This window comes from Antedon mediterranea, chromosome 2 (genome assembly GCF_964355755.1).
Source record: "Antedon mediterranea chromosome 2, ecAntMedi1.1, whole genome shotgun sequence".
In the NCBI taxonomy this organism is placed as follows: domain Eukaryota; kingdom Metazoa; phylum Echinodermata; class Crinoidea; order Comatulida; family Antedonidae; genus Antedon; species Antedon mediterranea.
In genome coordinates this window covers 16,084,812-16,099,748 of record NC_092671.1, presented here as the reverse complement: position 1 = coordinate 16,099,748, position 14,937 = coordinate 16,084,812, and the positions used below count along the sequence as shown (strand labels likewise).

The 14,937-nt window shown below is 32.5% G+C and overlaps 1 protein-coding gene across 1 annotated transcript in view; it reads left to right on the top strand.

The window, feature by feature from the left end:
* Window positions 1-14,937, top strand: part of LOC140040571 (uncharacterized) — a 40,743-nt gene that overhangs the window by 16,378 nt on the left and 9,428 nt on the right. Inside the window, exons 3-4 of the mRNA XM_072086606.1 lie at window positions 9,428-9,525; window positions 10,132-10,251. Coding sequence (XP_071942707.1) covers window positions 9,428-9,525; window positions 10,132-10,251 — 218 coding nt within the window. The remainder of the gene's footprint in view (window positions 1-9,427; window positions 9,526-10,131; window positions 10,252-14,937) is intronic.

The following is a 14,937-nucleotide window of genomic DNA, read 5'->3' as shown; positions in this document are numbered from 1 at the left end:
CTCAATGCGCAAGTTTCCTCTAAGACCTGTCTGCAGTGTTTGGAGGAACGTGCTTCTCAACAATTGATCATCATACATCAGTGGTGCCCCTTCCTCATTGGATGAAAACCTCACCTTTTGACGGAGATTCATAGCTCTGACAACGAACTCTTGGGCCGATTCATCTGGCTGTTGGTAAGCGGCAGATAGTTGTTGGTAAGAGTCCAATGCATCTCCTTCCTTAAAATGGGACCGTAGGACTCGTCTGAGTTGAGCTAGGCTCATTTCTGGTCGACTTTCTAGATAGCCTCGGAGTGGAGTTCCACTTGTTACAGCCATAGTTACAGCATTTAAAATGGCGCTACGGTTGTAACCACGGGTGAGACTGTCTTCTATCTGTCTCATCACGCTTAAATAGGATAGTTTGTCAGTTTGTCCAGTAGACCCAATCTGTCCCTTTATCTTTAATTCTCTTTTAAACATCTCAATAGATGACGGCAATGGTCGTGTGGTTTCGGTTTCGGTTGAGCTTGTTGGGGATGTTCTAAACTCTTCCATTTTTGTTCTTACCACCAACAGGACGCTCTCACCTCCATCCTCGAGCGCCTCTACCTCCTCGCTCTCGAGGTATCTTAGAATATGTTTTAACACTGCCCGGATTGGCTTGTCTGCAATTCCTGCATCCTGTTTGATTGCCCCAGCCACCTCTTTTAGCTGAGGAAGGGTTAGCTTATACAAGCAATCCTTCACTTCTCTCTCCAGTGTCTGGAGGTCCATGTTTATCTTTCTGTCAGAATAGTCCTGGCAGGATCGCCAGATTTTACGGTTCAGGATATTCGACTGCGAAAGAATCACATAGACCTCAGTTAGAAGTTGTTAACTCTGGATCGAGCACTTTAATAATCTTAACACACTACAATCATAATGACGAGTGTTAACACATGAAACAATTTAACTAATACATCAATCTAGCTATTGGTCCTTTACCAAACATTATGTTTAATAACTAACTAAATAATCTCTACATAAACTCGTTAATTATTGATTGAATTATCTGACTGAATTAAACCAAAAACATGATACATTAATTTAAGGTCATCTTATCAGTGTATACAACTCTACACTAGCATATGTGATTTCTAAATAAGGAAACCAGCATAGTTATAAAACCCAATTCTAAATTGGTACCCTGGGTGTAGTTATCAGTGCAACAATGACTCACTACCTTGGTTACCATAGTAACGGCCAGTTCCACTAGCAGAGCCTTACATACCACAGCAATTAATGGCAAGGTCATTAACCCTATACACTGTACTGTATATACTCTTTTTGTTAACAGGGCCTCTAATAGCTATTGAGCCTAATAATTCGTTACATTATATTGACATAAAATGAAAGTATAAACATTTAGCTATTATCTCTATCCTGTACTAAATACATAACTTAATCATCTAGCATTAACCTTAAAATATAATGATTGTTTTCTAAAATGAACAACAATCATCTGATCACAGTATTCGCTCTGTTTATCCTCTCAGTTTCTTACTTAATAATTTCAATCTGGGTACTGGAGAAATAACTCAGTATCCTTATGAAACATAACATAACAAATTGTCATAATTATAATATATATAAGTTAAAAGGAATATAAAATATCATAAACTTACCTGCGAAAGAATCACATAGACCTCAGTTAGAAGTTGTTAACTCTGGATCGAGCACTTTAATAATGATGAGCCCAATGCCAAAGGCAACAACCTCAAACTGGTCATGTGACTTTCCACAGGTCATTGGATCTTGAAATTTAATAGGGGCCTACTTTTCTGTGCAGGTAACACAGTAAATTGGCCAAAATAAAGAGTAGTACTGTAGTGGTCATTTGAGTATTTTCTTTTCATTACTCAATTTTGGTGTGAATATAAAAATAAATTGAGTAAGCATATTTAAAAATAACATTTTATTCAATAATACCAGACTGATTATTAAAAAAATATTACTTAAAATTACTTATGTTGAGATGATGATCACTGTTTGCTACATAGGTTGTTGTAGCTACACAGTAAAATAAACAGTAATTTAATTCAATGTTTGACCTTTAAACTAATATACAGTATAGAATAATCAATGCTTTTCTACTCAAACAATTCTTAAGATTTTACTTTACTTCAATGCAAGTACTTCAATGGGTTTGTAATGGGTTTTCTAATTGCTATAATTAAGATGTGTAATACTGGAAATAAAAAGTAAGATGATTTTTTCACATTTCTCAAAATTATTATTTACAGTATAGTACTTTAAAACGAATAATACACAAAACCACAAGAATGACCTTAGGTGTGGATTGTTAGACTTTAAGCTTGAGGTGTGGTTATATATTCTTAGTTACGTGTTCTGTTTCTGCTAAATAGTGCTAAATAAACTATTTAAAATATAATTTGTTATATCGACTGCATTTCTCCTAAATAACTGTTTAAATCAGTGGGTGATCGTCGACAGAAGTTATTGCATGATCATTAGCATGATCATAATGTTTTAAAACGTGAACAGAATGACTTTTCTACTCAACAGCTCTATAGTGTAATGACTTCTTAGTCCTGTATGAATGAATGTACAGTACAGTAAGTTTAAAAGAAAGGCGAAATTAAATTTTTGACTACAGTAATAAATACCTCATGGATCATTTTGTATGCAATAATTGACATCATTCCAATACAGTACTGTTTTGGGAAAGTTTTTGATATTACAGTAAACAAAATCAACAGTAATCTTTTTTAAATCGTCATTGGCATTGTTGGTACCTTTGTAATTTATTATGTCATTAAATAATTGTGGTTCACCATTTCTAGTGAAAATTACATTATTTTAAAGAGTGTATTCTGAATTTCTTGAATGCTAAGTACATACATTGAATAAAATAAAGTACTGACTGTTCTGTTAGTTTAATTAGTTACAGTGAAAAAGTACATGAATATTCTAAACATAATTAAAAGGTCAAATTGAAAGGATAATGTGTATTTTTAGCATGTGTTCACATTATTTCTAGTTGAACAGGTTAAGTGTATGTTTACACATGCATAGCAGTCAGGTAGTGTTATGCATAAATCTTTTTGTTAAAATGAAATCTAATCTAGTAATTCATACATAATACTCATCAATACTGACACAGTAGTACGTCAAAAGGACAATTGTTGTATGCGTTATACTAATATGTTATACTGTCAAATGTACTGATACTGTGCACCTATGGACAATATTACACTAGTGTGTAATGTTCAGTGACGTCCTATTTAAAATTCGGAATCAACAGCCATGATGTACCTGTACTATATGTAGTAATTATAATGTTATTTGTGTGTGTGTTTTCTTGTTCCACTCAACAATTGCTTGCAATTTTTGTCTCAAAGTGTTCTCAATGTACAGACCTCCCAACCTCGAAATCGAGAGGATTTTTTAAAGCATTTCCAAAATATAGAGGGCGCTATAATATTTTGAAATTACCTCAAACTAATTAGGCCACTATTCAAAAACAAAAAGATATTAGCATCTAGTGAATATTGCCGGAAATGACACAAAATATCGGGAGACTACCGCCATTATCAGGATATTTTTTTATGTTTATCTAAAAGTATATTTTAGTGGCAAAGCGGAAGATGACATGAAGCTTAGTAGTCTAGTATAAACGCCAGCCTAGGGTTCTAGAGGTCTTTGATGGAGTGTTTAATTTTTACATCAGAGTAGGAAAAATATCAGACTTGGCTGATTCCTGAAATAACCATAGTGTATTCTTTATTAAAATCAAAATTCAAGATTCAAGATTACAGCCAATGAACAGTGGGTCAAAGAGTTGTAATCTGCTACTACTATACACAATCCTGTGAGAAAGTACAGTAGTTCATGGGTGGTTAAACCATACAGTAGTATCCACATACTGTATTGCTATTAAATGGAAACGCCTAATTGATTGACTATAATTAATAACATTAGCAATAATAATTTTAGTACAGGAAAACTATGAAATATGGTTGAAAAAATTGCAACAGAATTTATTTCACCACAGTGCATTTCTATAAGGTCCCTATATGAACATACTAAAAGTCTAGAAAAATCCAAGTAGGGGAAATAGGTTTTTTTAAACAAAATGGCCGCCAATGGCGAAAATTCCTAAAAAAGGACAAAAAAACATAAATGATAGATCTAATTACCACTTTATAACAGTTTTTACAATGGTTTATATATTTCTTTACAATTTCGAAGATCTGACCTACAATAAACACATTATTTTAAGTGCTGTTAATTAGAAAATGGCCGAAAAACAAATGTTTAAGTATCTAGATATATCCCTATTGTTATAATAATATATAAAACGCAGTCCTTCCTATGCTTAATACATAGGATTACGGTGTCTATTAATAAATCAGTTCATTCACATTTGTACTGTTATAACAATATATTACAACATTGGTGGTGCCAGTGGGGAGGGGTATAGGGATGGGAGATCAAATGGGAAGGGTGAGGGAGTCTGTCCGTCCCCCCATCCCCTCTCCACAATTGGCTATTTTTTATGTAGACAATATGATGATATTTCCTAATATAAAACAATACCCCATTGAGTGCTGTTTCAAGGATTTTCATTTTTAAAAGTGAGTAAAACTAACCTTTACCGGTATAATATTATCGGAACCTCTGGGTGCGCTCCCATTGATTGGCCAGCCAATTGATGCTGGCTGCGCTCTCCACCCCTCCCCCCCCCCATCGGGAAAATCCTTGCGCCACAATCTATTACCGTATTTATTCGGATAAACGCTACATTTAGAAAAATCGAATAAATTCCCCCCTCCCCCTCCATAGGACATCATTTTGAATAACCTACGCCACCGCACCCCCTCCCCCGCTCCCATCGGACATCATTTTGAATTTATTTCCTCGAATGTACGCCCCGCCACATGCATATTATACACAATATTGTATTTTAACACATCTCTATTTGTAATAGAATTCACTGAATGGTGTTGTATTTGTTCATATCTAAAGGGTGTATTTATTTGATTATACACGTTTCCCACATTACACCCACAAAAATATACGCCTCTCCGAATAAACTCCTCACGACGATTACACGCCCCCACTACCCTCCTTAAAAATCAACCACCAAGGGCATTTATTCAAATAAATGCGGTAATTTCACTTTCATCTTGTCAGTATCTCATCCTCCATCTATTGGTGGGGAATTGAGCATGTGCTGATGCCGTGGCATTCTTAAAAAATAGTGGAGCAGCAATCCAAACCATATTTTCTGCAACGGCAATTCATTTTACTACAACCTTATTTATAGGTACATCTAATCAACTTTAATAGTTTCTCTGGTGCTGGTAGTCAATTTGTCATCAATACTTTCCATCCCTAGTCTGTGGGTTGAAGAGTATTTCCTATCCACTGCTATACCTGGTAATAAAGACTCACGAAATGAAATTTTGCAGCAAGGGAATAGATTTGCTTTTTGCAACTTTCTCAAAGAAAAGAGGCTGTCTAAAGTCTCCATTGACTTCCCTCCATAATATATAGGTACCAATGCCAAATTCCTGATGCAATGTTTTCTTTTTTTTTTGGAAACTGTTTGGTTTACAGAATTTGACATACAACTCCTACTGTGATGTGATGATTTTTAAGACCAACACCTTTTCCTAAACCAAATTTACTTACGGCCCATAATTATAGCCATTAAACACAATAGTTTACTTTGCCTTCACATAACGTAACAAACATACATGGTACATAATAAGTGTCTTGAAATGTTGCTGTTTCGGGCCAAGAGGTTTGATGTAGCAAACAGTGGGCAGTGAGATGAAGGTTTCTGAGTAGTCTAGCAGTGTGTATGGAGTCAATGGAGTAAAAGAGGGCTGCAGGAAAAGTATAAGATTTTTTTTTTGACCAAATGATGCATTGTGTATGACTGTCTCACATAGATGATGAAATAGTATATGTGAGGGAATGTGCACTGCTTCTTTATTGATGAATATGGTTGGTTTGACCCATGTGTTCTTTCCTCTTAAATTTATATTCTGTCACGGTTGCTTCATTCATTGATTTAATACTGTATGTTCTCGATGGGGGAGCACTGTGAATGCATGTAAAGTCTGTCCTTGGTGTGAAGCTCTGTAAAAATTAGTTTGCTTTTTATACATGGAATCCAGGGATATGATACTACATCCCATCTATTTGGTATAGGAAAAGGTCTTAAAAAGTCTTAACACCTGGGTAGTAGTATGCTTACAAACTCTGTAAAACCAAACGTCTCCAAAAAAAAAAAGAACCCATCGCATCAGAGGAATTGGCATTGGTAGCTATACTGTATGGAGGAGGAATACGTTCTGGGAGAAAGTAGCAAAAAGCAAAACAGCACTTGAAATAAAGTCTATTCCCCCTACAACAAATGCTGCAAAATGTCATTCCCTGCGTGTATATTACCATGGTACAGCAGTGGATAGAAAGTACTCTTCAACCCACAGACTGGGGGATGGAAAGTTACAAATGGCGTGATGTGTCCATTGATGACAAATTTACCACCAGTACCACTGTTTGTGACGAATACCACGGCATCAGCACATGCTTAATTCCTACCTATAGACAGAGGATGATAACTGGACAATGAAAATGAATGGATTAATAGATTCTAAGATTGTATAATTCTATTGTTGTGACAGTACAAATGTAAATAAACTGTTTTATTAGACACCGTAGTCCTGCATTATAATGCATAGGACTACGTTGTCTATTATTATAACCGTGGTGATATCTTGATACTTAAATGTGTGTTTTTGTTGCTAAATAGCATTTAAATTAATATGTATATTGCAGTTTAAATGTTTGACACTAAAGAAATATAAAAAGCATTATAAAAACTGCTATCAAGTGGTAATTAGATATAAAATATATGTTTTTTGTTCATTTTTAGACATTTTTCGCCATTGGCGGCCATTTTGTTTAAAAAAACCTATTTCCACTACCTGGATATTTCTAGACTTTTAGTATGTTCATATAGGGACCTTATAGAAATGCATTGTGGTGAAAAAAATTCTGTTGCAATTTTTTCAACCTTTTACTGATTCTGAGCATATCTTTCCTGTACTATTTATGATTAATAAACATGATATGGGTAAATTTAGTACAAACTTGTTTACATACATAAGGATTTCAAAATACTTTATTCTACACACTCAGATTAACATTATGATTATTATTATTATTATATAACAATATATTTTGAAGGTAAAACTGAGTTCAGTATTTCCTAGCAAATGGCTAATTTATTCAATGTGAAAAACATCAATATTTCACAATAGGCTTTTTGCAGAATTGAATTCTCATAAAATTCTCATAATAAATACTCTAACAACAATTGAATGTTTTGGACCTTTTGTTATGATTTGCACTTTATTTGAACCTTTAAAGTCTACAATAGAATCAATAGATGGTAAGATGACACGGCCAATCAGGCACTCAGGGTTTTGTTTTCAATTTACATCCTAGGCCTTGGGCAAAATAATTTGGGCCAAACTACTGTACTGTACTACCAGTAGCTATAGGGTCTTTTTGTTTTTCTGTATGATTACACATTTAACACTTACTTTGTTTTTCTACATTCGTGGCATTTCATTTCATTTATTTTGTCTCATAAAAATACAATATAAAAAAACATGGACATGAACAAGAAAACATCACACAAAACCAGGCAGAGACAGGATTCCTAAAAAGCAAACTTAATCACTATCTAGTAGGTCTCCTATTGCACTGATTGTATAAAAAACATTTAGAATAAAATGTGTAAAAACATTGAAAATGCATATATATAACTATATCAAAATAAATTAAAATATATTACAATATTATTAAAAATCGTCAATACATAGCAAAATCTTACTTAAAATATATTTTAAGCTTATTTATAAAATTCTTAATACCTGTATTTAAAATTAATGAATCCCTTATTTCTACCGGTAGTTCAGCACGAGGAAATATGTGGAAAATTGAGTATTTTAAAGAATTTGTCCGGTCGAAAGGGTGTACAAATATGAGATGATCACCGTGACGAGGGTTGATTGAAATATGGTTTAAAATATCCACAGTATATATGCCATAAAGACATTTGACAATAAATGACATGGATAAGAGTTGGAAACGCATGGTTTGTTGTTGGCAACAACAAGTACTATCATAATATTCTATCATAAAACCTACAACACAATGTGTTCCTTTAACATGTTATAATGGGGTTTTTTCATGTTGTATTTATGCATTGATTAAAAATAAATAAATTCATTCTCATTGGAAACACTATTTCCATGTATTCATGAACATTTGCATATTAATGCAATATAGAAAATACATAAAATAAATAGTAATGTACATTAATAATAAAAGCATTATAATGCACCATATAGATCCAATCAAATTGTTCATAGGCGCAGTAAATAAAATACAAAACAAATAATATTTGAAACTATTAAAACTACGATATTAAAATGATCACAATATTATTTTAAACTGCATCCAGCAAAATATTTAAGTGAATATGAAAATGTTCTCTCCAAATTTTCAAGAAATAATTCAGATCCGGACTGTTTTTATTATGCATATTTGTAATTAAATAATATGCTTTGTTGTAGAAAATCAATTTATTTTAATTAGGACCAACATTACATATTATATTGTATGTTATTTTTATTTCATCTTTATTAATAGTGATTAACTTTAAACAATGAACCCGCTACAAATGCAAACTTTGACCCAGCTTAATCAATACAATAGAGTGTATCTCTGTTAATCATTGTTTTTAACTGTACAAGCTTACTGTTAAATTGGTCTTATGTGTTAAGCTGGTGATTATGATCATATTCATATATAATCGATATTATATTATAATTATAATATAAATACTGTATATTATATTGTACGTTATGTACAATATGTGCATATTGTGGTGATTTGATTTTCATAATAGTATAGACTACATGTTAAATTTTATACACACATTTTATTCTATGGTTAATTTACTCTATAGTATAGTACTGCTATTCGTACCTGTACCTGGAGTACACATGTGGACCCAATGCTAATTTCCTCCTCCTTTTTTGGTCCCATCTCCTTTTATTTCATTATATGTATTTCCTCCTCTTCACCGAAATTACAATCTTATTTTATTTTTAAATATATTGAAATAATTTAATAGTTTATTTTCACTTGACACTTTTATTAATGATTCTGTCTTTCCTTTAACCATGTTGGTATAATTTGTAATAAACAACTAAATATTTTTATATGGATGCATTATTTAACCAGTCCTCTTCACAGTTAGCAGCAGGCTATTCAATTCATGGTTAAGGAAGGATCAATATTTTATTTGTAAATTAATTGTAATACAATTAAGCATTATGTTTGTTTCTTTACATAGGCAAGTACTCGCAAGTTCAATGACTTAGAGAAGTTACTACTCTACCTCAAACTACCTACAGGATCTTCTCTATGCACAAAACCAAATAAAGACAAATCGTAAGTAGAATCAGTTTACTGTATTGGCATCCAGCAATTTGTAAAAGGAATACAAACTTTGTTTTATGACTTAAATAAGGTTCCCACTAGATGCAATGCAAGCATGTTGGCCAATGACAAGCAACAGTTTGAATAATCCACCGCTTGTGATTGGTTAACTCACTTACATTGCGTTACGTCCTTGTGTTGCGTCTCTAGTGCGAACCAAGCATTAGCAGCGTAATAACACTGGTCCGCATACCAATCGCCAGTTAAATATGTAGCGGACCAGTTAAGTAGTCAAATAACAAGTCTGCTTGGACAGTTAAAATTTCAGTAAAACCGACAAAATATCAATAATTTTACTCAATTCACGTTGACATGATTTCCTTACAAAATATTTCACACCTATACTAAGGTAAACAAGATCGATTTTCTGTACCTCATTTTTTAGGTTTGTTTTTTTTTTTCAAGTTAATGTTCATGTACAAACAGTATTTTATAAATGAAAGGCCTTCCTATTATATCTAGGCCCATATTCTGGGACCAGTAAAAGGAGTGGATGACCAGTAAAAATGTATTTTTCCTGCACATTTATTTTATAATATCATTCTTTTATTCTTGCAGTTCAAGTCAAGTGTTGTCGTCACGCCCTACACATTGGCGTGGTTTAAACTGGATACGCACCCACCTTGAGGAAAGTGTTGAAACTTCACTATCAAAACAAGACATTTATGATGATTATAGGTAACTATCGACAATAACAGGACTATTGTTTGTTAATGGTTTTTATTTTTGTAGAACATGAAAATTTCTAATTTCTTATATGGGTTTTTTTGCGAGAAAGTGGTTTAAAGAAATTTTTAACTACTGTAGTTATCCACTAGTCCTGTTAGTTCTAAACTTGTGGCCCCATTCAACAGTATGCGGCCACAGACTACAACAGTATTGTGAGGTTTAAAAATGTTCAGTATTAGATAGATATTTAATAATAGGGCCTTAAAATATATTTAGGTACCCAGTAAAATCCTTCTTGATACTAGTTTTATTTTTAACTACTTTAAAATTATTATAATCAAACAGGAGCAAGATGACGTAAATAATACATGATGAGTCACCCTCGTAGTGTTTTGCTAAGTCTTGGCTTGAAACCAAATTGTATGCGAGATAATTTGACTGAAAAACTAAATAGAATGTTCATGTGACAAATACATTTATATTTTTTTACCTAAATATTCAAGAAAAAAATGATACTTTCTGCTTATCTTGTTTTTTTAAAAAAAGATTTTATTAACCTAATTAAATTTGAAACAATATTTAATTTTACAAACTTGTCGTAGTCAAACAGAGTGCATCCATGATATGAGTTTTAGTGGTTATTAGTGTTGTGTTAATTTCGATTTTTGGTATTTCTGAATCGTGCTAATGATATCTTCATTATCATTGTCGTCATCATCATCATTGTCGTCATCGCCATCATCATTGTCATCTTCATCATTGTCGTCATCATCATTGTCATATTGTTGTCATCATTATCATCATTGTCTTCATCATCATTGTCTTCATCATCATTGTCGTCATCATCACCTTGTTATAAACAATATATCTGTGGTTTAAAACTGATAATTATGTTATTTACAGTAAATGTTGCTTTTTTTATACTGTAGTTCAACTTCCAGTTAATATTTCCTGAGCTTTACCAACATCCTTGGCTATCTTGGCAAATATCCTCTGCCAAGTACAATATGTTTGTACACTACTAAAATAGCATTGTGTCCTTGAAATCATAATCATTCACAATAATTTTTTTGCTGTTTTTTTAACATTGGCGAAACATTACACTAATTTCACATATAAAAAGGAACTAAACTTTGATGTGTGCCTATTACAAATTGATCATCGCTATCATTTCTATAACCAGTTCTTAGCAAGCTCCTTAACACCTTCAAGGAGAGCAACTAATCATCCTCCTTAAATCTCAGAGGCACCAAGAAAGGGGATTCCCCTGTCTGCATTCAATCGAAAACTTTGCCAGTAATTGCTATCCTGAAAATGTTGCAGTCTATTTTGTGCCTAGCTTACCTGGATAAACCGACAATAGCCCGTGCTCTCCAAAGGGAGGGCTTAGATACAAAAAGAACACTCCTGGACCATAATGGACTAGTCCAAAATCATGCCATCATGTGGGAACCATCATTCCTTTTTGTTACGTGGAGACTTTACGACGGAATTTAAAATAATTTTGATACGCTGCGAACAGAAAAGCTAAACTTTTTACTTTTAAACGAAGGACTGAGTAACATCCATGACGACAAAGATGGATGATATCTTTTTATTTCCAAAATGTTTTTAATTACACGTTTGCTGTGTAAACTTCTTCGTCGAACTTGATACCAATGCAAACTATCTTCATTTACTACTGTATACTACTAGATTGATCTAAAGATACAATCAAAGTCTTCAAATTTTCAGTTGATATATGGTACAGCAATATATTTTTTAAAATTACTAAATTGTATTATAAAATTTTATTGCCAACTGATCCACCACAAATTGGAAATCTATAAATAGCTTTGTTGACCTTGAATTACAGGTCTCCATGGCAATTTAACGGCATTTTGATATATAATTTTAATAAGGAAATGGATATATTTTTATTACTGTATCTTGAATAAAAAAATAATCAATGTAGTCAAATTCAATAAAACTATATTTGAAGCTGAGATCCAGATAATGGTTGTTGTGGCATGAAAACCCCCTCTTCTCCTCCCTATCCCTCCGCCTCTTCCAAAAAAAAGAAGGAAAATAAGGATCTTTCATTTTGTTTCAAAATCTACTCGTCATTTTACAAGTACTGTATATTGTTTTTAATCTTTTTCTTTCGCCTGGATTTTATTAATTGTCTGCCTCGGCTTGCCTTGTCTACCTTGTGACAACAGATATTAAGCATGATATTTACATTTAGGTACCAGACATATATCCTAGGCATGTACTGAACATTTGACAGTAGTAGGCCTATAATTCGAGAATTTTAATAGGTTTTCGCATCTTCCATACCAAATCACATGCAATAAAGAACTCTACATGTGTTCACAACATACTGCATTACCACTACGATATGCAATTTTTAATACATAATTTGACAGGTCATAATATATTGGGAAAGTGCAAAAGTGAAGCCTTTAATAAACCTTGTTAATTAATTAGACTAATTGACACTGCAATTAATTCATGGGGTATGAATGTGAAGGTCACATTAATTAAGATTATCACAACACAAATTGCTGTATGTTAATATCATGCCTTGTATTGTAAAGTAATCATACCTTGAAAAATTCAGAGGTTTGCCAATAAATGTAAATTATGTATATATTGTTTATTTTAATGTAACTGATAGTGTATCTGTCATTCATAATTGTATAGTCAAGATATCAAGAAATAAATGATTTAATAATACAAGTAGAACAACAACACAATCATACTGTAATATGTATTACTGTTTTGTATAAGCGGACAAATCTATTGACATAATAGGCGTACCGTTTGATATATTTGTACAAAGAACAATAGGTGATAGTGTTCACAGTTACATAATCAGAGCTCATCAGATTAACACACTTTTTTATTATGGATCGCTTTTGTAATTGTCACATCTTTTTCCGTGATTATAATTTAATAATGATTATTGGTTATTGCCATGTGGCTGTGTATGAATTTTTGCCATGTGATAATCATAATAAATATTTGAATGCTACAGTAGATGTTAAGACCAAATGCCCAAGTTCATAACATACTGTATGTTAAGAGAAATGTACTGTATGGAAATAAAAGTGGAATGAACCCACGTAAAACAAAAAAGAAGTTCCCGATTGTATCGTTGAATACCATTTTAATTTTTCCAGATTATATTTTTTTTTTTTAGAATACAGACACAAAAAATTTTAATTTACACGCTAAACCAAAAAAAAATTACAATCACACTTATCTGTACTGCGGAAATCTAGGCCTTAGCTAGTATATTACTGCAGTGTTCTCCCACCATCAAATCAAGTCTGGCAAATTAAGCGAAATACCGAATTATTGATAATGATACTACTGTACTAAATACAAAGAAGTCAAATAATGTACTTTCCCTATCCAATTGACAAAATATACTGTAGCCTTCGGTTGGTTTTTTTTAATGGCTAGGCCTAATCTGTGACTAATACAAATAGATGCGTTTATGGAATGTATGATTTTCTTACAACATTTTTAATACCGGTTGGAGCAAATTTAAACCGGCAAATCTTGCTGACAAAACCTGCTTCGAGAGAACACTGTATTGGATACAGTGTATTTGTGCTGAAGTGTATTTGTGCTGATTAAAGTTAATTGATTGCGTTAAATGTTCAGTTTACTACAATCATGCAGAATACTTTTCAAATTAAGAACATAAGCCACATACTTCAAGTGTCTGATCTAATAATTTGACAATTCAATTTCAACATCCTTTATATTTGATATGTTCCTGCTGACTAGTTCTAGACTACTTTCAGTTTCTTTAGGACTTTTTTTCCTATATTTGTTTAAATTTCTTTTGTTTTTATAAATTAACAGATTACTTTAAAGTTCAAACGGTATACAATACTGTACTGTAGATTCATTATCCTATTTCCATAGTTTATTTCATTTGTTCAAGATCCATTCCCTAAAATTTGTGACGTTTTTGCAAAAAAATGCATATATATTATATTACTTTAAAAACATTAAACCAGGTCTTTCCTTGTCTTAAATGTACGTTTTATGGTAAATTATAATAAAAAGAGAGAAACAATGCACTACCTAAGTAGCTCGCAGTGAATGTCCTCTCGTTGGCCGTCTTTAGGCCTACTGTAGCTTAGCTAGGCTTAATTTTGTAGGCCTACTGTAGCTGGTAGAGATGGGTAACATACAAATAATGTACGCTAGCTATAGGCCTACCATATAGTTGCTGCATTAATTATATTTCTGTTTTTGCCAGACTCTGTTGATACAAATTGGGGGAAACCTAGTATTTTCGCTGAAAAGTTAGGAGTCTTCTATTTGTTTTCGCCTTACGTTCGATCGAAATATCATTCCGCGCGCAATGCATGGGATTTATAACTGGCCAGTAAAATGATTAGAATCACCTTATTTTTCACATTTTTTAACCATTCAAAGACGAAAAAAGTTATCTCAATAGGACCATATAGTATTTATTTTTACATTAAATGTAGTTTGTGACCTTAAAGCCCCCTTCCCTACGTTTTTTAGATCTAATTTAAGATCACAAACTATATTTAATGTAAAAATAATACTATATAGTCCTATTGCGATAACTTTTTTCGTCTTTAAACGGTTAAAAATGTGAAAAATAAGTCGATTCTAATAATTATAGCGGCCCGCTATAAATCCCAAAATGCATTGCGCGCGGAT